We start from the raw sequence: 26915 nt of genomic DNA, 5'->3' as shown, positions 1-26915 counted from the left end.
TTGTTTACAGATTTTGTGATGATGGCCATTCTGATCGGTGTGAGGTGATACCTCATTGTGACTTTGACTTGCATTTCTCTGATGATGAGTGATGTTGAGCATCTTTTCATATGTTTGTTGGCCATCTGTATGTCTTCTTTGGAGAAATGTCTATTTAGGTCTTCTGCCCATTTGTGGATTGGGTTATTTGCTGTTTTGGTCTTAAGCTGCATGAGCTGCTTGTATATTTTGGAGGTTAATCCTTTTTCCATTGTTTGGTAGGCAACTATTTTTTCCCATTCTGAGGGTTGCCTTTTAGTCTTGTTTATGGTTTCTTTCACTGTGCAAAAGCTTTTAAGTTTCATGAGGTCCCATTTGTTTATTCTTGATTTTATTTCCATGATTCTAGGAGGCGGGTCAAAAAGGATCTTGCTTTGATGTATGTCATAGAGTGTTCTGCCTATGTTTTCCTCTAGGAGTTTTATAGTGTCTGGCCTTACATGTAGGTCTTTAACCCATTTGGAGTTTACTTTTGTGTATGGTGTTAGGAAGTGTTCTAATTTCATTCTTTTACATGTTGCTGTCCAATTTTCCCAGCACCACTTATTGAAGAGGCTGTCTTTTTTCCATTGTATATTCGTGCCTCCTTTGTCAAAGATAAGGTGCCCATATATGTTTGGGCTAACCTCTGAGTTCTCTATTCTATTCCATTGGTCTTCCTTTCTATTTTTGTGCCAGTACCATACTGTCTTGATCACTATGGCCTCGTAGTATAGTTTGAAGTCAGGAAGCCTGATTCCACCAACTCCATTTTTCCTTCTCAAGATTGCTTTGGCTATTCGGGGTCTTTTGCGTTTCCATACAAATCGTAAGATTTCTTGCTCTAGTTCTGTGAAAAATGCCATTGGTAATTTGATTGGGATTGCATTGAATCTGTAAATTGCTTTGGGTAGTACAGTCATTTTCACTATGTTGATTCTTCCCATCCAGGAACATGGTATGTCCCTCCATCTGTTTGTGTCGTCTTTGATTTCTTTCATCAGTATCTTACAGTTTTCTGCATACAGGTCTTTTGCCTCCTTAGGCAGGTTTATTCCTAGGTATTTTATTCTTTTTGTTGCAGTGGTAAATGGGAGAGTTTCCTTCATTTCTCTTTCTGCTCTTCTGTTGTTAGTGTATAGGAATGCAAGAGATTTCTGTGCATTAATTTTGTATCCTGCTACTTTACTAAATTCATCAATGAGTGCTAGCAGTTGTCTGGTAGAGTCTTTAGGGTTTTCTATGTATAATATCATGTCATCAGCAAAGAGTGACAATTTGACTTCTTCTTTTCCAATTTGTATTCTTTTTATTTCTTTTTCTTCTCTGAATGCTGTGGTAAAACTTCCAAAACTATGTTGAATAACAGTGGTGAGAGTGGACACCCTTGTCTTGTTCCTGTTCTTAGAGGGAATTCTTTCAGTTTTTCCCCATTTAGAATGATGTTGGCTGTTGGTTTCTCATATATGGCTTTTATTATGTTGAGGTAATTTCCTTCTATGCCCATTTTCTGGGGAGTTTTTATCATAAATGGATGTTGAATTTTGTCAAAAGCTTTTTCTGCATCTATTGAGATGATCATATGGTTTTTATCCTTCAATTTGTTAATATGATGTATCACTTTGATTGATTTGCATATATTGAAGAATCCTTGCATTCCAGGGATAAACCCCACTTGATCATGGTGTATGATCTTTTGAATGTGCTGGTGGATTCTGTTAGCTAGTATTTTGTTGAGGATTTTTGCGTCTATATTGATCAGTGATATTGGCCTGTAATTTCCTTTTTTTGTGTGACACCTTTGCTTGGTTTTGGTATTAGGGTCATGGTGGCCTCGTAGAATGAGTTTGGGAGTGTTCCTCCTTCGGCTATATTTTGGAAGAGTTTGAGGATAGGTCTTAGCTCTTCTTGAAATGCTTGATAGAATTCTCCTGTGAATCCATCTGGCCCTGGGCTTTTGTGTGTTGGGAGATTTTTAATCACAGTCTCAATTTCCATACTTGTGATTGTTCTGCTCATATTTTCTGTTTCTTCCTGGTTTATTCTTGGAGGATTGTACTTTTCTAAGAATGTATCCATTTCTTCCAGGTTATCCAGTTTATTGGCATATAGTTGCTTGTAGTAGTCTCTCACGATCTTTTGTATTTCTGTGGTGTCAGTTGTTACTTCTCCTTTTTCATTTCTAATTCTGTTGGTTTGCATCTTCTCCCTTTTTTTCCTGATAAGTTTGGCTAATGGTTTATCAATTTTGTTTATCTTCTCAAAGAACCAGCTTTTAGTTTTATTGATCATTGCTCTTGTTTCCTTTGTTTTTTTTTTTTTTCATTTATTTCTGCTCTGATCTTTATGATTTCTTTCCTTCTCACTTTGGGTTTTTTTTTGTTCTTCTTTCTCTAATTGTTTTAGATGTAAGGTTAGGTTGTTTATTCAATATTTTTCTTATTTCTTGAGTTAGGAGTGTATTGTTATAAACTTCCCTCATAGAACTGCTTTTGCTGCATCCCATAGGTTTTGGGTTGTTGTGTTTTCATTGTCAGTTGTTTCTGGGTATTTTTTGATTTCCTCATTGATTTCTTCAGTGATTTCTTTGTTGTTTAATAGCACATTATTTAGTCTCCATGTGTTTGTATCTTTTACAGTTTTTTTCCTGTAATTGATATCTAGTCTCATGGCATTGTGGTCAGAGAAAATGCTTGACATGATTTCAGTTTTTTAAAATTTGCCGAGGCTTGATTTGTGACCCAAGGTGTGATCTATCCTGGAGAATGTTCCGTGTGCACTTGAGAAGAAAGTGTGTTCTGTAGTTTTTGGATGGAATGTCCTATAAATATCAATTAAGTTGAGATGGTCTAATGTGTCATTTAGAACTTGTGTGTTATTTATTTTCTGTTTGGATGATCTATCCATTAATGTCAGTGGGGTGTTCAAGTCTCCCACTATTATTGTGTTACTGTCGTTTTCCCCTTTTATAGCTGTTAGCATTTGCCTTATGTATTGAGGTGCTCCTATGTTGGGTGCATAGATATTTACAATTGTTACATGTTCTTCTTGAATGGATCGCTTGATCATTATGCAGTGTCCTTCCTTGTCTCTTGTAATAGTCTTTACTTTAAAGTCTAATTTGTCTGATATGAGTATTGCTACTCCAGCTTTCTTTTGACTTCCATTTGCATGGAATATCTTTTTCCATCCCATCACTTTCAGTCTATGTGTGTCCCTTGGTCTGAAGTGGGTTTCTTGTAGACAGCATATAGAAGGGTCTTGTTTTTGTATCCATTCAGCCAGTCTGTGTCTTTTGGTTGAAGCATTTAATCCATTTACACTTAAGGTGATTATTGACATGTGTGTTCCAATTACCATTTTCTTAATTGTTTTGGGTTTGTTTTTATAGGTCTTTTCCTTCTCTTGTATTTCCTGCTTAGAAAAATTCCTTTAGCAATTGTTTGGCTGCAGTTGTAAGGTTGGTTTGGTGGTGCTGAGTTCTCTTAACTTTTGCTTGTCTGTAAAGTTTTTAATTTCTCTGTTGAATCTGAATCTTGCTGGGTAGAGTATTCTTGGCTGTAGGTTTCTCTCTTTCAGGACTTTCAGTATATCCTGCCACTCCCTTCTGGCCTGCAGAGTTTCTGCAGAGAGATCAGCTGTTATCCTTATGGGTTTTCCCTTATATGTTATTTGTTGCATTTCTTTTGCTGCTTTTAATATTTTTTCTTTGTGTTGAATTGTCATTAGTTTGATTAATATGTGCCTTGGCGTATTTCTCCTTGGGTTTATTCTGTATGGGACTCTCTGTGCTTCTTGGACTTGGTTAATTATTTCCTTTCCCATGTTGGGAAAGTTTTCCACTCTAACCTCTTGAAATATTTTCTCAGACCCTTTCTTGTTTTCTTCTTCTTCTGGGATGCCTATAATGCGAATGTTGCTGTGCTTAATGTTATCCCTGAGGTCTCTGAGACTGTCTTCTAATCTTTTTATTCTTTTTTCTTTTTCCTGCTCTGTGGCAGTTATTTCCCCCATTCTATCTTCCAACTCACTTATTCGTTCTTCTGTCTCAGTCATTCTGCTGGTTATACCATCTAGAATATTTTTAGTTTCAGTAATTTTGTTATCCATTGCTGTTTGTTTTTCTGAGTTCTTATGAACTGTTTCTTGTACTTTCTCTATTTTGTTATTGATATTTTGTATCATTTTTACTATCATTACTCTGAATTCTTTTTCATGCATTTGTCCTATTTCCTCCTCATTTATTTGGTCTTGTGGGTTTTTTTCCTGCTCCTTTGCCTGCATGGTGTTTCTTTGTTTCCTCATGGTAGTCCAAAGTTCTGGGGTTGCTTGTCCCAGCGATAGAGGTGTTTATAGAAGACTGTCCAAGCCCCAGACTAATGTCCGATTGTTGGGTTAAACAAATACTAAGTCTAGGAAACACATACATGTATAAGACACACAATTATTGAATCTATTAGGACATAAGGCTCTGGAAAGACCTGACAGAAGAACCCCAGTATGCTATCAGATATTCAAAGAGAAACCCAACAGAAATTGAAAACCAAAACCGAACAAAACAGAAACAAAAGCAAGAACAAACAAAGAAATAACACCTTAGCCATACAAACGCTAATCCAGGGAGATATTGTAAGCTAGGATCAAATATCAAAAAGAGCTAGAGTACCACCAGACAGAATGGAGATTCTCAGAATGAAATTAGACAATTGTACTAAGAACTACGATAAAGACAAAAACCTAATATTAAGTACCAAGGCGGTGTGTCATCTGGAGAATAGAGCAAGGAGTCTGAGCAGATCAATAGTGTTGCTTATAAGTACGTTAAGATAAAATAAACTAAAAATGGATGGAAGACAGGAACAGAAGAGCGTAGTGTGACTGGAAATATGCAAAGAAAAAGAAAGGAATAGAAATGTATAAAAGATAGAGATGAAAGGCAGGTAGGAGAGATATATAGTCTGTACTACCAAAAACTTAGCTAGAAATAGAAGTATATAAAAAGGAAAAAAAATAAAAATAGAATAAAAAATAGAATTAAAAAAATGTTATAAAACTTGTAAATCCCTTAGGACTAAGATTGTAATTAATAAAGGAAACAAAGAAACAAAAAAGCCAGAACTGATCCCAGAATAGACTGGTTAAATAGAATTGATACTAATATTTGTGTTTCCTTAGAGTATCAGCTGTAAGTGTCCTTCTGCTTGCCTTGGGTTTTTTGTATTCTTCTGTGACCAGCAGAGCTTCCTTTATTGTTCGTCTGTAAGCGTTGGTGTGTGGGGAGGGAGAGGGTACACTGGTGGCTCCTTCCCCTGGGAGTCAGTGAGCCGTGGCACACTGTTGTTTCAGTCGGGCTTGGAGGTGTCTGTTGCAGAGGGACGCCAGTGGCTCAGGTGTAAATAGAATATCTTGGAGTTAGGCCTCTCTCCGGGCTTCTTTGTTCTCAGCAGCCTCCCTGCTGCCAGCATTCCAAGGGGTTTTAAGCTAGCCCCGCCCGAGGGCCTGAGGGTCCCTGTTATCCCTGAGTGCCTTAGGTGGCCCACAGGGGTCCCTGCACTGCCCAGTGCAGGCACCGAAAGAGAGAGAGAGAGGCTATGCCCGCAGCTCCTCCCTGCCTCCCGTGAGCCTGCAGCATCCAGCTGCCATCATGACCAGGCAGCTCTCAGGGGCAGGCACTCCTCGCCACAGACCTCTTCCCTCCTGTCCTCTCGGTCCGTCACCTTACTGGCAACAATTTCTCTCACCCTGAACCAGCTCTCTGGTTCCCACGCTCCCACTCCCGGACCCTCTGTTCAGCTGTGAATCGACGTTTCAGTCCAGGAACACTGAGCTGTGGTGCCGACCCTCCATGTGTTTCTCACTCCCTCCCATCTGCTACAGCGCAGCAGCTTCCCCTTCTTTGAGTCATCGTAGATGCCTCCCTACCAGTTATGTCGGGATCCTTGTGGTTCTTTCTGGTGTCCAAGGTCGTCTGCTGGTGTTCAGTTGGTTCTCTGTGGGAATTATTGCATCTTTTGGTGAATTCCCAATGCATCTGTGGAGAGGGATGCATTCCACATCCCTCTACTTTGCCGCCATCTTTTCTCCCCCCCGAACCTTGCTTTTTAAAGTTTTTGAAGGATGATCTCAGAGCAGTTTTTAATCTAATTTAGCTCTACTACTAAAGGCAGAATTCTTTAGATGAGTCTGCTAGACTTCCATATATTATGAGATCTTTCTGTTTGGGCTGCTGAGATCACAAATTATTCTCAATTCTCAGTGAGATACAGGAATTTTTCTACCTACCATTTTCTGGTAATTCTTTCCTTGTTCTTGGGTCATATCCTCTCATATCTGTGCAGATCAATACTCAGCCAAAGATTCAAGTGGACCCCTCTACTGATCTCCAGAGCTCAGCAGTTCTCTCTGCTCTCATATTCTAGCCTCCTTGGCCTTCCTAATCTCTTACCTCTACTCATTCAGACCAGCGGGCTTGGTTCAGGTGTGAACTTTCCTGTGATGTAGAATGGAAACTCTGTCTAGACAGTAAGCTGGTGCAGTGGTAGGGCTCAGCTTATTTGTTACCTGTCTTTAAAGGATTACTGTCCTGTGCTGCCTATTGTCCAATGTCTGAAAACATTCTTTTTCACATATCTTGTCCAGTGTTTTAGTTGCTTAAGGTTGGAGGGTAGAGTTAGTTCCTGTTGCAGTGTCTTGGCCCAGAGTAGAAATGTCAAAGATTTTATTTTTTTACTCTATTTCTCTTTGATAGATAACACTTGGAGATCAATGTCATCATCTTTAAGGATTTCTAGACTTTTTTTTTTTTTTTTTTTGGCACATGGGCTAAGTTGCTCCGTGGCATGTGGGATCTTCCTGGAGCAGGGATCGAACCTGTGTCTCCTGCTTTGGCAGGTGGATTCTTAACCACTGCGCCACCTAGGAAGCCTCAGATTTCTAGACTTTTTATACATAAAACTAATACAATGTTATATGTCAATTAAGAAAGATTAATATAAAAAATTTCCAGACCTTTAAAATCTAAATATTTTCCTTCAGTTGTTCATTGTAATACAGACTAAGCTAAAAAACTTTTCTTTTTATCTTAATGAAATGTCCTCATAGTCAAGATTGTATTGCTACTCTGCTGGAAGTCTCTTGTTTTCTTTGATTTTATAGGAGCTTGACGATCTCATGGAGTGGTTTTGAGGATCAAGCATTATAACACTTGAAATACTTTAAAATATGTTATGCAAATGTAAGGTACTATTCTGAGCCATGAGATGAATTTTGTAAATGAACAAAATTTCATTTTGTATGACATTGTATTAATATGTTTCTAAAAATGTTATTTTATATATGAAGTTATTTTCCCCGCACAAGTGCTGAGAATCTTTAGCAGAGTAATTATTTTATTCTCTTATTTTTGGAGAGTATCATTTTATTTATAAAGTATTCTAACTTTATAAACAAAAAAATTCCTTTTATAACTTCTTCATAGTTCTGCACCCTCATAACTAAGGGTTTTGTATCTGAATTAGCTTATGTCTATTATCTTTCTAAACTGGGAAGGAGTAGGGAATGGGAACCATGCACTTCAGTAGGCTATCACTTTAGATTTAGTGTTACTATGAATAGCTTTGGATGGAAGTATTTAACTATATTAAACCAGAAGATTATATTTAACCTAGTTAATAATTAATCTTTCAGTCATCAGCACTATTAGTTTTTTCAAATTACTAACTTCATCTTATGTATTTAAGCAACTGGTAATTTCTTTTTTTTTTTTTTATTTTCTTATTTTATTTTATTTTATTTTATTTTATTTTATTTTATTTTATTTTATTTTATTTTATTTTTTGGGGGTACACCAAGTTCAATCATCTGTTTTTATACACATATCCCCATATTCCCTTCCCTCCCTCGACTCCCCCCCACCCTCCCTCGAGTCCCCCCACCCTCCCCGTCCCAGACCTCTAAGGCATCTTCCATCCTCGAGTTGAACAGCTTTAATGAGGACTTAGGTATTATTTTTTAAAAAGCATTACAAATTGTACAGGTGAATGAAATAATGGAATATGTTTTTCTTGGTTAGCAATTATGGAAGGAACAACCTTGGATGAAGCTACTTCAAGAAAGTTATCAAATGTATCAGGATACTATCCACAATATAGGAAGAAAAGCATTTTATCTTCCAGGCTACCTGAATCATCATTATCTCAAAAGTTAAATACAAAGAGCCTCCAAAGTCATAAAATTATGAAGGAGAGTGATGACCTTGAATTTAAAAGATCAGAAAATATTTTGCAGTTAGGAAAATTCCAGGATGATGTTGATAGCAGTGATGTAGAATTCCAGGAACCATGTTCAAAGGATGGCATAAACTTTAAGAGAAGTTCAGAGAAGGTTGAAATTCATGACTCAGAGTCTAAACCATAAAACTTGAAGAGTGTTACAAGCCTGAAAAAGTCCCTGGATAAAAGTGATATTTTAAGTATCCCAAAACTTCAGAAGCCAGCTGCGAGAAGGCATTCCAGCCTTCTAAAACATATTCCATCTAAGGAAAAACAGCAATTAATTCTCTGGGTCAGTATCATATATATAAGTCAACATCTAGGTCCTTGAGTCATTACAGAAATGAGCTGAATTAAGCAGTTATTAGATAGTTGTAGGCATTTCAATTGTCAATACTCTGGGTAACCACCACTTCTGGTATATAGGCCAATGGATACAATATTGTGGTTTTGATGGTAGTTCCTTTCCAGATGCTCCATTTTGGCAGGGCCTAACTTTGGCTGAGAAGCTTATTCAGTGATTAATTGGAGTCACTCAAGTTCCCTAGAAAGTAGAGAGCCTATTTTCCTTTGGAAATGCTTTTTTTTTTTTTGGTCATTTACTTAACCAAGTATGTATGAAGCCTATGTGAAATTTTTTCTCAGAGTTTCATAATTTAAATTTATGATATCCACAGTACTTCAGGTATTCTCTCTTATGAATGTGGGAATATCAAGAGAAAATAGTACTTACACATCTCAGATCCCTCAAAGATAAGCAGTGCCTTCTCCACCAGTATATGTTTTCCCCTTTTGTGCTACTAATATCATAGAAGTACTGTGTAGGGAACCCAGTAAAACACTCCTTCCTGTAGGCCTCAGCTGGTTACTTGTTATATTTATTTTCTTTAAAGAAACTTATTGGCCTTTAAAAAAATTGTATTTAGTACTGAATGTAATTGTTAGAATAAATGCTTTGTGAATAATTAGTGATTCTTATACACTAATGCATACTTTAAATAACTCAGAAAAATTAAGAAAAAAGAGTGTGATCTAGTAAGGAGGCATAAAGATGTTTATTGATTCCTTTACCGATGCACTGCTTTTACTCTGTACCTCATTTCTGAGTTTTTTTACTTCCGTAGGAATTCCTGGTTAAAGGAATAATAGAGTAATAGGCTGTGGAAGAAAGTGGTTATCTACCTTACTGGTGTCACTAAAATCAAATGATGTCACCGTGACTGTCACTTGATTTACATTTAAAAAACATTTTTAACTTTTCATTATGAAATAATTTTAAATTCATAAAAATTACACAAAAATACAATAAAAACTTTTCTACATACTCTTCATCTAGTGTTCCCAGGTGTTAAGATCTTGTATAACCACAGTACTATTATCTAAACCGGGAAATTAACACTGATACAACAATATTTACTAATCTAAGGACCTTATTCAAAATTTGTCAGTTTTTCCATTAATGTCCTTCTTCTGATCCAGGATCACCTATTACATTCAGTTGCCATGTGTCCTTAGTCTCCTTCAATCTGGGATTGTTTTTCACTCTTTCATGATCTTGACACTTTGGAAGAGTATTGACTAGTTGTTTTGTATAATGTCCCTCATTTTGGGTTTCCTTATAATTCTTCATGAATAAGTTCAGGGTGTGAATTTTGGCCAGAATACAACAGGGAGATATTTTGCCCATCTCAGTACACCATATTAGGAGGTTCATGATAGCCATGTGTGTCTGCTAGGATTTTATAATTTTGAAGGTTGTGAACTGAAAACATGGTAGGGTAAAGTGATAGGAAGGGAAAGAACTCAATTTTTGTTTGAAATCTTGGAATTTAAACAAAACACATTGGTGTTTTGATCTCATTCGTTATGTTTTAATCAGAACCAAGCTTCATTGGCTGGGCCACTAGAGCAGGCTGTTCCTCCAAACAAGTAGTTTATAAATGTATATAGAATTTCAAGATGGTTTTGTATTTGAGCTATAAGAGAAAGTATAATGTAAGATACAAGAGAAACATGGAGAGAAAAGCAGTCCTTCTATAAGGTGATATTAAGTGAATAAAACTTGATTTCTGATTTCTTTAGCTGCCATTTTTGCTTAAGACACATAAATTATGTTGCTGAATAGTCCTCCACATTTTGATTATTTAGGAAATGTCTGTGAAGCTATCAATAAACTCTGAGAAAATTACATTGATGCAGAACTTCAGTCCATTTTGCCTTCAATAGGAATTAATTTATCAGATAAAGAGTTCAAGAAGATTGTGACAGACACTGCTAGAAATGGTGAGAGACTGATAATACCAAACTTTTGAAAATATTAGATACTTTTATGTGATAGTATTAAATGTTGAAGTAAGTTCTGTCAACTGGGAATGGAATGGGCCTTTCTAAAGAAGATTCAGAAAGAACAGATATAAAAATTGGAAGCAGTCATATATAAAATAGATAACTAATAAGGACCTGCTGTATAGCACAGGGAACTCTACTTAATACTCTGTAATGACCTATATGGGAAAAGAATCTAAAAAAGAGTGGATATATGTATAACTGATTTACTTTGCTGTACAGCAGAAACTAATACAACATTGTTAATCAACTATACTCCAATAAATTTTTTTTTAAATTGGGAGTAGTAAAAAACAATTCCTGGGAAGTTTGACCTAATGGGTTAGTTTGGAGGGGTTAGGTCTTTCATATCTCAGAATAGTTTCTGTAAGTTTCTTCATCACTATTCCTAGCTGTGCCTTCTAGTGTGGGACAGGTACTGGGGAAAGCTTATCTAGTTGTAGAAGAGAGGTTCAGTTTGCAAGACAAAAATACCCAAGAGGTTCAGAAATCTCTAAGTAAATAGCCTAGGAGTCCAAGGAGAAATAATTGGAGATTCTAAACTGTAGAGGGAGTACTGCAGCTGGGAATTTAGGGTTAGTGATACTTAATCGAGGCAGGCAGTTAGCATCTATAAATTAAATAGCATATCCCACTCTCCAGCCTAAGTTTAGGGCAGAGTTTAAGTTTCTAAGAAAGATTTTTTTTATTAGAAAAGTTGTTTTATCATTAAGTAAGAATTGTCCACAGCAAAAGTTCAGTAGAGGAGAGGGCAGAGGCAACATTGTGGGAAAAGACTGACAGAAATAACATTAGAAGTGAATTATTAGAACCTGAGCAAAATTTCTTAGTTAAGGCAAATAGGAAAGAAAATTTCTTAGTTAAGGCAAATAGGAAAGATTTGATTTTTTAAAAATCTAAGGAATAGAGATCAGAGTAATGGTTACCAGAGAGGTAAGAGTTGGGTGTAGAACAAAATGGGTAAAGGGGATCAATTGTATGGTGATAGATGGAAACTAAATTTTTGGTAGTGAGCACACTGTAGTGTATACAGAATTATATGTTTCATGTTGTACACATGAAGCATATAATGTTATAGACCAGTGTTACCTCAATACAAAATAGATTTTAAAAAATCTAAAGAGTAAGTGCTACTAAAATTATTCATCCCTTTCTTCTGCTTATCAGGATGAGTATGATCACTGTGGAGGGTTTGTATCTAAAAATAGGTAGTTACTTGGACCAGGTGGATACTAGGGGTAGGGATGGGGGGATACCTGGGTCTGTCAGGGCTGGTTAGCATTGTTAAGGTGTCTTAGTGGATAGCATATTGATTGACTGGGTTTTCATGATGATGTGAAATAGACTCCTTTACTTTCTCATGGTGCATCTATATGGGCACCTTTCCTTTTTCCTGTATCTATCAAGCACTGAGTACCTAACCCAGTCCTTTGCACTTTGTAATAAACATTGAAGAAGCAGGGACTGTGTCTTACTTATTTTTGTATGCTTGGTGCCTAGCATAGTTCTTGGCACTAATATACTCTCAGTAATTATTGAAAGGAAATGAACTGACCTAACTTTGACTCATCTAGGGAGACAAGATATGAAGAAGAAATAGAATGATGATTAAGTGAAGGATAAGTATTTTTTCATAGATGTATTAAAATATGAATTGACCTTTTATACAAAACTATAATAGAATGTGTAATCTAAACTTTTTATTTTACAGAAAATGGAATGGTGAAGTTAGATGACTTCATGAGTGCTCTCTCCAAAGAGCATTATCTTCCTGGATATGATGGTAGGTAGGAAATTTATTTTAAAATCATTTGGAGGAAAGAGCAGTTAAAATCATTTGGAGGAAAGAGCACTTCTCTTGAGGAGAATTGGGTTCAACTGAACTGAGTTTGCTTTTTGTATAGGTATTTAATAGTTCTGAAACCCTTTAGCAAGCCATTTGCCAGTTTTTTAAAAACTTGATATATCAGGGTAATAGCAGCTAACTTACTTCGCAGAGTTGTTATGTGGATTTTATGAACTGTAGAGTGCTATATAAATGTACAGTAATAGTAATGATAATGAGGAGGTCAAATAGGTAATTAGCTCCATTATTAGCAATTGATGGGTGATTTCATTTTTAATTTTTTATAAGGAACTTGTTTAAATGAAATACTTGTTTGGTTTATCTTTGTTTTAAAACATTTTAAAAAACAGTTCTATTGAGGTAAAATTTACATACATAAAATCACCCATGCACTGATTTATAAATTTATAGAGTCATACCACAATCTAGTTTTTCTTACTTGGAATATTTTTATTTTTTATACAAATAATTAAATATTTTTTTTCTGCGAGATTAAGAAGAAATGAAAGTTTCATGAAGGCTTGATGTTTTATTTCCTTCTGTTTATTCATATACTTAAAAAAAGATTTCTCATATAAGAAAAAAATTAATACAAAGGAAGAGACTTTCTTTTATATCTAGATGAAGAATCTCATGTTAAAAGCTACATTAGCATTTGTCATTTCTGATGAATGTAGTGTTAAAGTCTGAATTTTTTGCAGATACTGTTAGTAAATCAATTTCTTGAATGCTTTACCTTGCAATCATTGATTCACCAACTCAGTCATTCTTTCATTGCTATTTTGTGAAGTAGTAAGTGTCTTGGTCACAGCTGACTCTTCCTCTTTTTTTCCCATTTTACTATTTTAAAATTTTATTTTAAGTTGCGGGAACTAACACATATCATGGAATTTACCATCTTAACCATTTCTAAGTGTACAGTTCAGTAATGTTTGTGTTAAATGCGTTCACATTGTTGTGCAACCAATCTCCAGAACTTTTTCATCTTGCAAAACTGAAACTCTATACCAGTTAAATAAAAATTATCCATCCTTGCCCTTCCAACTCTGGCAACTATCATTCTACGTTCTGTTTCTGTGAATTTGTCCACTTGAGATACCTTAGCAGAATCATACAGTATTTGTCTTTTTGTGACTGGCTTATGTCACTTATCATAATGCCCTCAAGAGCTGTGCTATAGCATGTATCAGAATTTTCTTCCTTTTTCATGCTAAGTAATATTCCATTGTATGTGTATACCACATTTTGCTTATTCATTCATCCATCAGTGGACACGTGTTGCTTCCACCTCTTGGTTATTGTGAATAGTGCTGTTATGGAAATGGGCATGCAAATATCTCTTTAAGCTCCTACTTTGAATTCTTTTAGATAGGTACGCAGAAGTAGACACAATCCAGTTTGTAACATTTCTGTCACTCCTAAGAATTCTCTCATGCCCATTTGCAATTAATCTCCACCCCCATCTGTAGACAACCACTAATTTACTCACAGTATCTGCTTTCTGTCTCTATGAATTTGCCTTTTTTTTGACATTTAATATAAATGAAATCATAGAACATGTCTTTTATACTTGACTTCCTTAACTTTGCATCATGTTTTTAAGGTTAATTCATGTTATAGTATGTATCAATAGTTCATTCCTTTGTATTGATATATAAACCCACATTACAGTTTATGGATATACTGTGTTTTATTGATGGTTGACCAGTTGATGGACATTTCATTTTTTTCAATTTGTGACTGTTATGAATAATGCTGAAATTAATATTTGCATACATGTCTTTCTGTAGAAGAATTGTTATCTGTATGGTAAATTTATGTTCAGGTTTTTAACAAATTGCCAAACTGTTTTCCAGTGGCTATAACATTTTCATTTTCAGCAGCAATGTATGAAGATTCTAGTTTCTTCACATCCTTGTCAACACTTTATTTTTTAAAATTATAACCATTATAATAAGCGTGTAGTGGTATCTCATTGTGCTTTTAATTTTGCATTTCCCTAAAGACTAATCATGTTGAGTATTTTTGTATATGCTTGCTAGCCATTCAGATGTCTTTGGTGAAATATGTATTCAAATCTTTTGCCCATTTTTAGAATTCCATTTTGATTTATCTATAGTATTTTAGAGTGTATCTCTTTTGATAGCATTTTGGTGGTTGCTCCAGGTATTATATTATATATATTATCACAGTCTACTGGTGTCATCATTTTACCAGTTCAAATGAAGTACAGAAATCTTATCTACTTTTATGTCCCCTTACCCTCCCCTATGTGTGATATAATTGTCTTAAGTATTTCCTTTACATATCTTTTAAAACATATCAGACAGTATTATAATTTTTGCTTCAACCATCAAAGGTAATTTAAAAACTCAAGAGGAGTTTACCCATATTTTGGCTTTCTGTTTTCTTTCTTCCTTCCTGGTATTCCAGAGTTCTTTGTTTTATCCTTTCCTTTCTGTTTAAAGAACTTCCTTTTAGCCATTCATAGATTTCCTGTCAACAAAATTCTCTTTGTTTTCTTCCATCTGAGAACATCTTGATTTCCCCTTCATTCCTGAAGAAAATTTTTTCTAAGTATAGGATTTGAGGTTGACAGTTCTTTTCTTTCAGCAGTTGAAAAACATGGTGCCACTTCTTTCTGGTGACCAAAGTTTCTAAGGGAAATCTTGTCACTCGAATTGTTTTTTTCCCCTATAGGTAAGGTTTCATTTTTCTTTGACTGCTTTCAAGATTTTTTCTCTGTATTTAGTTTTCAAAAGTTTAATTCCGATGTGTCTTGACGTGGATTTCTTTGCCTTTATTCTGTTTGAGGTTCACTTATTTTCTTGGATCTGTAGGTTAACATCTGTTGCTAAAAATTTGAGAATTGTTTAGCCATTATTTCTTTGAGTACCTTTTTAAACATGCTTTCTCTCTCTCTCTTCTTCTTCTGAGACTCTGATTACACAGTGTTAGATATTTCTTTATACTGCTACAGATCCTTGAGATTCTTTCTTTTTTTTTCAGTCTGTTTTCTTTGTGTTGTTCATTGGGTGAGTTCTGTTGCTGTCTTTCTGTTCATTAATTCTTTCTTCTCTCTCCTCCATTCAGCTGTTGACCCACTGAGCTTTTTATTTCAGTTATTGTAATTTTTAGTTATAAATGTTCCATATGCTTTGAAATGGGCTACATTTGCCTAGAGTAGGGAATTGATTGTCACAACTTTCATAAAGAAAGTCTAAACCACTTTCTGTTAGCTGGAGCTGCTGATATTGAAAGAATAGATGTGACTGGATCTAACTAAGTCTTCTGCTTCTGCTAGTGGTAGGGAGATTCCTGTCCAGATTATGTTGATACTTGGAGGAAGAAGGAATATACCACTCTTTAAGTGTTATGCTTAGTCAAGAGAGTTTTGCAGTGAAGCTGACCTTTGTTCTTAAGTGTATACACTTTAGATGTACCTATATCAAATAAGCATTGTTTGAGTTGAAGCAACAGAGCCCCATGACAGACTGAACCAGAATCTCAAATGTACAGCACTTTACATTCAGATTTGAGAAGTTTCCCTATTTATATCTTTAAATAGATTTTCTGTCCCTTCCTCATTCTCTCCTCCTTCTGGGATTCCCATAATGTGTATATTGGTCCACTTAATGATGTTCCATACATCTCTTAAGTTTCTTCACTCTTTTTCATTCTTTTTTCTTTTTTGCTCTTCTGACTGAATTCTTTCTTCTGACTGAATTCTTTCTTCTGACTGAATTCTTTCCAGTGACCTGTATTCCAGTTCATTGATCCATTCTTCTACTTGATCTAGCCTGCTGTTTAGGACCTCTAGTGAAATTTTCAGTTTTTGTGTCCTTCACCTTTATGATTTCTGTTTGGCACTTTTAAACATTTTCTGTCTCTGTGTTGAAATTCTTACTTTGTTCTTGCATTGTTCTCTTGATTTTGATGAGCATCTTTATGAGAGTTATCTATCTTTTTCATCAGAGTTATGAGGTTCTCTGTGTTGGTGTCTATGCATTACACAAAGCAAACACCTCTCTCAGTCTTCATAGACTGTCCTTATCCAGGGGAATACCCCTACCAATCAGCCCAGCCAGATATTCTTCAGACCTCTGTCAACTCTTTCCTTCCCCAGGCTCTATAACTGGTGAGACAGATGCTGGTTCTTTGGGAGGCCCTGAAGAAGTTGGGGTGCTGGATGCATGAATCAATTCTTTTCCTATTCCAGGGAAGCTGAGAATTGGCATTTTATATCTCCTCACTCTGTGCCAGGCAGAGGAGAGGATCATAGGCATTGACTGACTTACGTCGCTGACTCTGTTCTATCCCAGACTACTAGTCTATGCTAGACCTATCAGAGCCCCAAGATTGGCAAGACAGAAGGCTGTCTTCTGGGGAGGCCCTTTGGAAGAGTTAGACTGCTGGATGTGTGAACCAAGCTCTATCTTCCCCTAAGTGAAGCTGGGAGCTATGGGGTATCTTTCAGATCATATGGTACTGCAATGGGGGCAGGGTCTCCAGCAAAAGGGTGTCCCAAATCTCCCTACCAGCTTCAGTGAGTCTGGTTTTGCATTCTTCTGGGATGTAAATCCTTTCAGTTAGTTTCTCATTTCTCACAAAAGGAAATTATCCATGAATTTTTGCTGAATGAGTGTGTGTGAGGGGAGAAGGAGGGCTTCCTACTCAACTGTCTTGCTGATGTCACTCCTCAGTTGTTAACTCTTAAGCGAGAATTACTTTCAGCTGAAATTTTAGGTGTCTAAAGATAGGAACATGGTGTCTTGTTCTATGTATTTACACATAAGAATCATCCTTTTAAGAGTTGTTTTAAGAATCATCTAGTTCAGAGATCATTTTGACCATTATTTCTTTGTTTTGCAGTCCACAATGATTGCCAGTGATTGCTTGAAGCAGGTTAACTACTGATAATGACTTTAGTGCTCTCCACAGCCCAGCTCCTCACTTTACCTATTCTAATCTACTAGAGAAAACTTATTTGAGTTTAATTTGTTCCAGGGTTCACACACACACATCTGTCAACTTCCTTAATCCATATATTTGTAAGTAATTTCTTTTAAGAAAGTTTTCATTGCAATAAAAATTTATCAGTTTAAATTTAATGGAGGGAATACTGCCCAAATTTGTGAAGCATACATTCTAAAGTATTATAAAAAGACATGTAGCATAGCTGTTTCCAAGTAATAATTTGTATTTACAGAAGATAAACTAAGATAAATTTACTAATGACTGAGCCATGTATTGCTACAAAATCTTATTCCAATTTATCATTTGAGATTGAAGGTCTTCTACTTCTGTTTCTGCTACGAAGAAACAGACTACTAGGGAATTTTAAATTGTTAGAGAATTAACTGGGGGCAATTATGTAATATTTTTGATCCTATGTATTTTTAGTTGTGGTATTGTCAGTGTGACTAAATTGGCACTTCCTTAAATACAGATGCTGTAGGAGTGTGGAATAATATATTTCATACTCTGATTTTATAACATTAATTTTCATATTATTAAAGATTCTGGTAATGCTCTTCATATATCACATTTCTGAAGTTTTTAATATTTTGTTAGTGTGCTAGAACTAAAATTCATCTTACTATTGGTCTTTTCTCTTTGACTTATATTTAATACTTGTTAGCATACTGCTTTATTTTCAGCATTGACTGATGTCATCAAAGCTATTGATAAAATTAAAGACGAAAATATTGATTATGGGAATCTGAATACTTGTCTTCAAAATTTTGGAGTTTACCTTTCTAAGCCAGAATTTCAGAAGATCACAGAGTTGACTGAAGCTGGTGGTAAGTGACATTTTTTTCAGGAAAACTGGGTTGATACATCTGAAAAGAGGATCAGTTTGCTATTCTTTTCCTCAGAATGATGACTTTATAATTTTTATTAGAAAAAAAGTCCATTAAAATTAAGCCAATACAGAAAATTACAAAAATACTCAAAAGTACAGCAAGGCACTCAAAATCTCTTTGTCCAGAAATAAGCAATCTTAGTCTTTTCAGACATTTTTTTCCTAGGCAAAAATGCAAACAGAAAGTAGGGTTTGTTTTTGCTCTCTGATCAACAGAAGTCAGGACAAAGGGTTTTTAGTGGGGCAAAGAAGGACTGTTTATTATGTCAAAGCCCACTATTCACAATAAAGGTACCAATTTTTTTGGTGCTTGTAGAATATAGCAGCAACTTTCTTAAAGAGAAAGGATGAGAGATAGAAGGGTGGGTGAGGTTATAGATGAAATAATAATGGCTGTGAGTTGATATTATTTGCAGCTAGGGAGAGTACATGAGCACTCATTGCCATATACTTTCTATTTTGTATACTTTACAATTTTTTATAATAAAAAGTAGGTGTTTGTGTGTGTGTGTGCGCACGTGTGTGTGGTGTTGAAGGAGACTAACTTTCTTGGATATCAAGGCTTGTTATAAAGCTACAGTAATTTAAACAGTGTGAGAATGGCACAGGGCTAGAGAAATTGACCAATAGGACAAGATAAGGAACTTCCAAATCTATCTACACACATATATGGAAACATATATAATGAGGTGGTACGTCACAGAGGGGGGAAGAGAAGCACCATTTAATAAATGGTGCTGGAATAATTAACTATTCAAATGGAAGAAAATGGAATTGGATCCCTATCTATATACCATATTCAGTAATAGTTTCCAGATGTGAACAGTAAAAGTTTTAGGGGAAAAAAAAAAGAAAAATGTTCTGACGTAGAGTTAGGAAGGAGTTTTTAAAAAATACAAAATCACTAAGCAGAAGAGAAAAGATTGATAAATTTGGCTACATTAAAATTAAGAACTTCTCTTTACTAAAAGATAATACGAGAACAAGCCACAAACTGAGTACACATTATTTGCAAGACTTATAACAGCAAAGAATTATTGTAGAGAATGTATAGGGAACCCTTATAAATTAACAACCCTATAGAAAAATGGCTAAATTTCAAGAACAGTGATTTCCAGGTGAAGAAACACAAATTGCTGATAATCATATAAAAAGATTCTCAACATCATTAGTAATCAGGGAAATACAAAATTTAGGTCACAGTGAGATAACTTTTTATATCCACTAAATTGGCAAAAATTAAGATGTCTGTTTAAGTGTTGGTAAAAATGGTGAAAGTGGTAAAACAACTTTGAAAAACATTATGTAGTATTTCATAAGGTTTTCATATCCCTGTGGCTTAGAAAAATCCACTTTTAGCTATAAATTCAAGAAAATCTCTTGCACTGATGTACAAGGAGACATGTTCAAGAATGTTCATGGATGGACTTGGAGACTGTCATACAGAGTGAAGTGAGTCAGAAAGAGAAAAACAAATACCGTATATTAACACATATATGTGGACCATAGAAAAATGGTACAAATCAACCGGTTTGCAAGCTGGAAATAGAGACACAGATGTAGAGAACAAACATATGGACACCAAGTGGGGAAAGCGGGGAGGGTTGGTGGGGAATGAATTGGAAGATTGGGATACCAAATTGTACGCTCTAAATATATGCAGTTTATTGTATGTTAACTGTATCTCAATAAAAGTTCTAAAAAAAAAACTGTTCATGGCACAGGTTTGATTTGTTGATATGATCTAATTACTTATTTTATGGTGCTGATTATAGTGGTTGGTGGCTATTCCTTCATTTGTTTATCCATCCTTTGAGCAAGCTATCAGGAACCAGGTGTTAGATGTTGCTGTAATTTATTATTTCCATAAGTTTACATTTTCACACTGGGTTTTCTTTAAGTGGCATAAACCATATAAAACTGTAATTAGAATAAACATTTGTTTCAAGAATTGTTTAAAAATATCCAGCTCCATGTATATATAAACCTTTCCTGTGAAAAGGTTATGGGGGAAGGCAAGAGAGAAATACAAATGTTCCTGTTTGATGTGATGAAGGGTCTCATTCCTTCTTTCAAAAGAATTCCCTGGAGCTCACAAAATGCAATTTGTAAAAAGCATTGAGAAAGCATTAAATAACAGAAAGAATGAAACAGTATGTTCATACTTTCACACTCAAGACTTTCTAATTTAGAATCAAGCACTTGGACTTCTGATGAAAGAGCTGTCTATGCCAGAAGAATCCAGTGTGTCAACTGTAGTCCAACAAATCAATAAATGGAATTGCCATTTCAAAAAAAAAAAAAAGAAGAAGAAAGAAGAAAAGAAACAACATGATCAGTGACAGAATGTATAAATTGTATATACCTTTGGTGTATAATGGAATACTAATGATGTATACACATCAGTGAAAATGAACATAGCAATATAGCATATAGGTGATTGTAAGATATATAATATTGAATGAAAAAAGCAAGTCTAAGATTGCTATAGCATAACAAAACCTCGAAAACAAAATTAAGTAATAATTTGTTTACCTAGTTACAAATTGTATGTAAAAGAGCAAAAGAGTGGTAAATTTTAAAAATTCGGTAATATTTTCTTTATGGCGGAAGCAGGAAAATGGAATGGGAAAAGCACAGAAGCAATGGTATTAACAATCTTCTTCAACTGGGTGGTGGCTTCCCAGTGGTTTGGTGTATAATCATGCTTCATAACTCATGTATGTTGCAAATATTTAGGAAGTTATATGTTCCTGTTAGGGAATGTAAATCTTAATTAACTCTGTAATTCCCCCAGAATTTTTCAAGGTCTCATTTTTTTTGTCTCTAAAAATTTGGCTAAGAGTACAAAGTAATTTGGTGCTCTTTGAAGTAAACTGCTCAAAGATATTTAATATTGGGAATAGGAAGTGTACTGTGCGGTATTCTTTACAGTGCATTAGAATTTTTTTCTCAGTGGAATAAGCAAAGGACTAGGGTTATCCAAAGCTCATCATATTTATAGAAAACCTTTACATCTGGCCTTAGAAAATTCTTTGAACTGTTTTATCCATTCTAACATTGGGATATTATGAAGAATTATACATAATCAAAGAAAGCCATTTTCTAGGTATAAAATGACTATTAAAATGTTTAATGGTTTCAATAGTATATTAAAGATATTAATGTGAATGTTAGCCTGATATAGAAGAAACCAAGAATCAAGAGAGCTCACTTCTAATTCCTGATATTGTATTTCCTATTGTGAACTTGGAAAAAAAAGTCATATCATGCATAAGTGTTTTTTTTTAACATGTAAAATAACATACTAATTCTTTACCTATATATCTTACTGAGTTTTTGCAAGGCCAAGACAAGATAATATCAGTTTAAAATGTACACATGTGTAAAGGATTTTGATAAATTTTCTTGGCGTTTTCAGGGTTTAGCTTTTGCCTGTAAATTGAATTGCGTTTCCCCCTTATACCCATATATGTTTAGTGGTTAGTATTAGCTGATGGATGTAATTATCTCCCTGAATATATAACTTTTTTTACATAGTTCAGATTTGTCATAATAATTTAATATTTGAAGATACTGAAGAAAATGTGTTCCTTTCCCTTTAGAAACAAAAAGAGTGAATTTTAAAGAATTCGTTGATACTGTGATGAGCAACATGGAACACTTCTCTGAAAAATTATGTAAGAACATCGTTTTTTGTGCTTTTTGTGGACTAAATAGTTTGACAGATTTTAGGAGAGTATAACATACTAAAAGAGCTAGCCATCCTAAAGATCATCAGGCAAATAAATGCCTGGCTTACTGCTATGTTTGACCTTAATCTTCTCCATTACTCATTCCTAAATCTAGAAGAACTTCCACATGCAAATGAATTGAAAGCTATCATAATCTTACTATTCAACCTCACGCTTTATTATAGAGAGCTAGAACCACTCTATATGAAATTCATATTTTGGGCAGGTTTAAAATGTTTTCTAACTTTGGAAAAGTGATGCCATCTAGTGACCACAGCTGAGTACTATAATGCAGAATTTCTGGTTTCAGCTGTTCATAGTTTTTTTATCATCTTTCTTCCAGTTTATTCAATAACATTTATTGAGCTATTACTATTACCAGATTATATGTTAAGCTGTGAAATTAGTACTTTAAAAATTTGGGCTAAAAATAGGATTGTGTTATTTAGTGCTGCATATTAGGTAATAGTGCACTTTAAGTAATAGCTACTTTATATATCAATTTAATTTGTTTCCTATACAAGGAAACACAATTGTTTAATTGGATGAAAAGATTATTTTCATTGTCAGGCACTTTTCCTAGGAATTTCAATTTCATGGAGATAAAAAATTTTATTAGCACACATTGTATAATATCTTATTCATATATGTAGTTATATTTCCTTTTTCATTCTTTTTCTTCAAGTACTTTTTTAAAAATAAATTTATTTATTTATTGGCTGCACTGGCTCTTTGTTGCTGTGCACGAGCTTTCTCTAGTTGTGGCAAGCGGGGGCTACTCTTCGTTTCGGTGTGCAGACTTCTCGTTGCGGTGGCTTCTTTTGTTGCGGAGCATGGACTCTAGGTGTGTAGGCTTCAGTAGTTGTGGCACACGGGCTCAGCAGTTGTGGCACACCGGCTTAGTTGCTCCATGGCATGTGGGATCTTCCCAGACCAGGGATCGAACCCATGTCCCCTACATTGGCAGGTGGATTCTTAACCACTGCACCACCAGGGAAGCCCACATCTATCTTTTGAAATTAGTGTTTTTGGTTTTTCCAAATGTATAACCAGGAGTGAAATTGCTGGACATATGGTAGTTCTATTTTTAGCTTTTTGAGGTACCTTCTTTCTGTTTTCCTCAGTGGCTGCAACAAATTACATCCCCACCAACAGTGTACCGGGGTTCCCATTTCTCTACGTCCTTGCCGATATTTGTTATTTGTGGACTTTTTGATGATAGCCATTCTGACAGATGTGAGGTGATATCTCATTGTGCTTTTAAAAAATTAGTTAATTAATTGATCTTTATTTATTGGCTGTGTTGGGTCTTCTTTTCTGCATGCAGGCTTTCTGTAGTTGCAGAGACAAGGGGCTACTCTTGTTGCAGTTTGTGGGCTTCTCATTGCAGTGGCTTCTCTTGTTGCAGAGCACAGGCTCTAGGCACATGGGCTTCAGTAGTTGTGGCACGTGGGCTCAGTAGTTGTGTCTCGCAAGCTCTAGAGCACAGGCTTAGTAGTTGTGGCACACGGGCTTAGTTACTCTGTGGCATGTGGGATCTTCCCGGATCAGGGATCTAACCCGTGTCCCCTGCATTGGCAGGTGAATTCTTAACCACTGTGCTGCCAGGGAAGCCCTCTCATTATGCTTTTGATTTGCATTTCTCTAATAATTAGTGATACTGAGCTTCTTTTCATGTGCCTTTTAGCCATCTGTATGTCTTCTTTGGAAAAACCTCTATTCGGGGCTTGGGCTCATTTTTTGATTGGGTTGTTTTAAACTGGTAGTCATTTAAGTTCGAACACATTCTAAAAGGTCTACATTTTTTACTCACCTCCTCCACATTTTGCGTTTTTTATGTCATATTTTGCATCTTCATGTTTATCCGTCAACTGTTTATTGTACTTATAGTTGTGGTTACATTTTTTTTCTAGATTGTATTCTTCTGTGTCGCTTAGTCTGCTATTCATTCATTCCAGGGTTTGTTTGCTTGTTTTTAATTTCAACTATTGAATTCTTCATTTCTGATTAGGTCTTTTTTATATTTTCTAGTTCCTTGTTAAAATTTTCACTGTGTTCATTTATTCTTTTCTCTAATTCAGTTAACATTTTTATTACCAATGCTTTGAATTTTCATTATTAATTTTTTTCAGGGGTTTTCTTTTGCTCTTTCAATAGAGAGCAATTCCTCTGCCTTTTCATTTTGCTTAACTTTCTCTGCCCTGTTTATGTAAAACAGTTACCTACTGTGGTCTTGAAGGAGTTGTCTTATGTGGGGGCATCCCTATACAGACAGGGTGTGCACAGTACCTTCAGTGGGAGAGCTGTATTTGACATGGACATAGGTCGCATCTTTTCTCAGAGTGTGTTGGCAGCTATCACCTGGTAGGGGGTGGGGCTGGAGATGGCAGGGATAGAGTGAGGTGTGAGGGAGGACTTCCCCTCTGCTCAGTGGCCATCTCTGTCCTATCAGGGCGGAGTTTGATCCTAAGTTGCTGAAGTAGAAGCCCTGAGGGTTGGGTCCAACCTGGCTCTGTCTTCTTTAAGTGTGTGCTTTCCCTTCTTCCTGCTCTGGGACCCTTGCCTGAAAGGGGAGGAGAGCTGAAGCAAATGGGGTCCATGCAGGCTCTTGGCTTGTACTGGCCGCAGACAGAGGTCTGAGCTGTCTCCAACACGCTACTTGTGCAGGTGCCAGCAGTTGTTTCCGTCACTCCGCTCAGTGCAAGTCTCTTGTCCCTCACATCCGATCACTGCCCCCAGCCTCCACTGCTCCCACCCTGTTGTGGAGCCACATCCCAGGGTAGGAGGGGTGAGCTGTGGTGGAGTGGCCACCCTCAAAGAACTGGACTGCTTCTGATGTGTTGTTTGAGTAAGGACCAGCAAATATTATATTTATTGATCGTCTTAATTTAGCATTAGAATATGTTTTATGTTTGAGGTTGAAGGGGAATCTGGCTATCCCCAGTCTACCATATTGCCAGTTCTCTATTTAAAAGCACTCTTTCAGGTTTTTGACCTTGCCATTCCATACTTTTACAGCTTTTTACAAAAAGTTAAATCTCATCTTGCTAAATCCAATGGTCAATTTTCTGTCTTCATCTTGTTTACCTCTACCAGGTTTTAATATGTTTCTTCTTGAAAATTTCTCTTTTCCTGTTTTCTGTGACACTGTAGTCTCCTAATTTCCCTCTCATCTTATTGGCTCTAACTTTTTAAAAAATTGAGATATAATTGACATTGTGTAAGTTTAAGGTGGGCACTGTGTTGATTTGATACACGTATACATTGGAGTATGATTACCACCATAGTGTTAGCTAACACCTCCATCACATCATATAAATATTATTTCTTTTTTGTGGTAAGAATATTTAAGATTTAATCTCTTAGCAACTTTCAAGTGTATAATACAGTATTGTTAACTATTGTCACAATGTTGTGCATTAGATCCCTAGGGTTTATTAATCTTCTAATTGCAAGTTAGTATCCTTCGACTAACATCTCCCCAGTTCTCCCACTCCCCAACCCCTGGTAACCACCATTCTATCCTCTGTTTCTATGAGTTCTGCTTTTTTATATTCCACATATAAATGAGATCTTACAGTATTTGTCTTTCTCTGTCTGACGTACCTCACTTAAAATAATACCCTCAAGGTCGCAAATGGCAGAATTTCCTTCTTTCTTGTAGCTGAATAATATCCCATTGTATTTACGTCCCTTCCTTTTTGGTCTTGTTTGCTGGCTGCTTCTTTTCTGGCTGACTTTTAAATATTAGTGTGATTCCAGATTCCATTTTGAGTCCCATGCTCTAAGGCTTTTCCTGAGTGATCTTATTGCTTTAAAATAATATCTGTATCCTTTTGACTCCCTATTTATCTCAAGGTTAATGTATATGAAAAAGAATTCTTGTTCTCCAACAAACCTATTCTTTCCCTAGTCTTTCCTATCTCAGCTATTGATACCACTCTCCACACAGTTGCTCAGGTCTCAAACCTATAAGTTCTTCATGGCCCTAGTCCCCTTGGACTGTCATTGAATTCATCATTAAATACTCTCAGCTTCATGCTCAAAATGTATCATAATTTGTCCACTTCTCATTATTGAAGCCACTATCATTTTTTGGTGAACTACTACAATAAATTCCTAACTGCCTGATCTTCAAGAAAGTTCATTGTCTACATAGCAATAGAGTGATCTTTTATACTTTTGTAATATGATAATTTCACTCCCCATTAAAACTTTACAAAGGTTTTCTATTGGAATTTTAATAAAAAAAAATTTCCTTCCATGTTCTGCAGTTATATATTAAAGAGGAAGTAGTTATCCAGGGAAGAATTTTATGGGGAGATATAGAGCAAAAGCTATTTAATTCATGGTTTTATCAATTGGACATGTTTGTGAATTCAGGCTTTTTTAAATCTATAGTTCAATAAAAGTTATTCTTTATAATGATTATTTAGGGTTATGAGCACTATACATTCTTAAAATATTTTCGAATCGTCAAAGATACACTTCGTTTTGTGTTATTTTATTGCACTTTAATATTAAAAAATTGGCAATTAATTTATACTGTTTGTTATTCTTCTTAACCATAAAAATTTCAATTCCTAACTATTCCAGATAACAGTTTACTGTATTATCTTCTCAAAAAGAATGTGTTGTAAAACTTGTGTTTTATGTGCCCTTGTAGTACTGCCTGATACTATTGAAAACCTCCAGAATCTTAGCAAAGAGAAGATGAGTGCTCCTGACCTATGGAATACTCTGTCTAGTTTGAATGGTAATTTAAAAAAAGACGAATTCCAAGCTGCACTGAAATTAGCAATAGCTGATGGTGAGTATTCCAAATACTAAAATTA

At 35.5% G+C, this 26915-nt stretch overlaps 2 protein-coding genes across 3 annotated transcripts in view; both read left to right on the top strand.

Moving 5' to 3' along the window:
* LOC130839970 (RAD52 motif-containing protein 1-like) overlaps positions 1-26915 on the top strand; it is a 371059-nt gene that overhangs the window by 201740 nt on the left and 142404 nt on the right. The window lies entirely within an intron of this gene.
* The window catches only part of LOC130840237 (EF-hand calcium-binding domain-containing protein 13-like), a 162482-nt gene that overhangs the window by 47994 nt on the left and 87573 nt on the right, over positions 1-26915 (top strand). The window contains 6 exon segments of the mRNA XM_057715538.1: positions 8090-8584; positions 10437-10571; positions 12346-12417; positions 18141-18284; positions 21952-22026; positions 26747-26890. Of these exon segments, the coding sequence (XP_057571521.1) occupies positions 8090-8584; positions 10437-10571; positions 12346-12417; positions 18141-18284; positions 21952-22026; positions 26747-26890 (1065 nt within the window).

Source organism: Hippopotamus amphibius, chromosome 17, assembly GCF_030028045.1.
Source record: "Hippopotamus amphibius kiboko isolate mHipAmp2 chromosome 17, mHipAmp2.hap2, whole genome shotgun sequence".
NCBI classification, from domain to species: domain Eukaryota; kingdom Metazoa; phylum Chordata; class Mammalia; order Artiodactyla; family Hippopotamidae; genus Hippopotamus; species Hippopotamus amphibius.
This window is presented reverse-complemented; position numbering and strand designations above follow the sequence as displayed.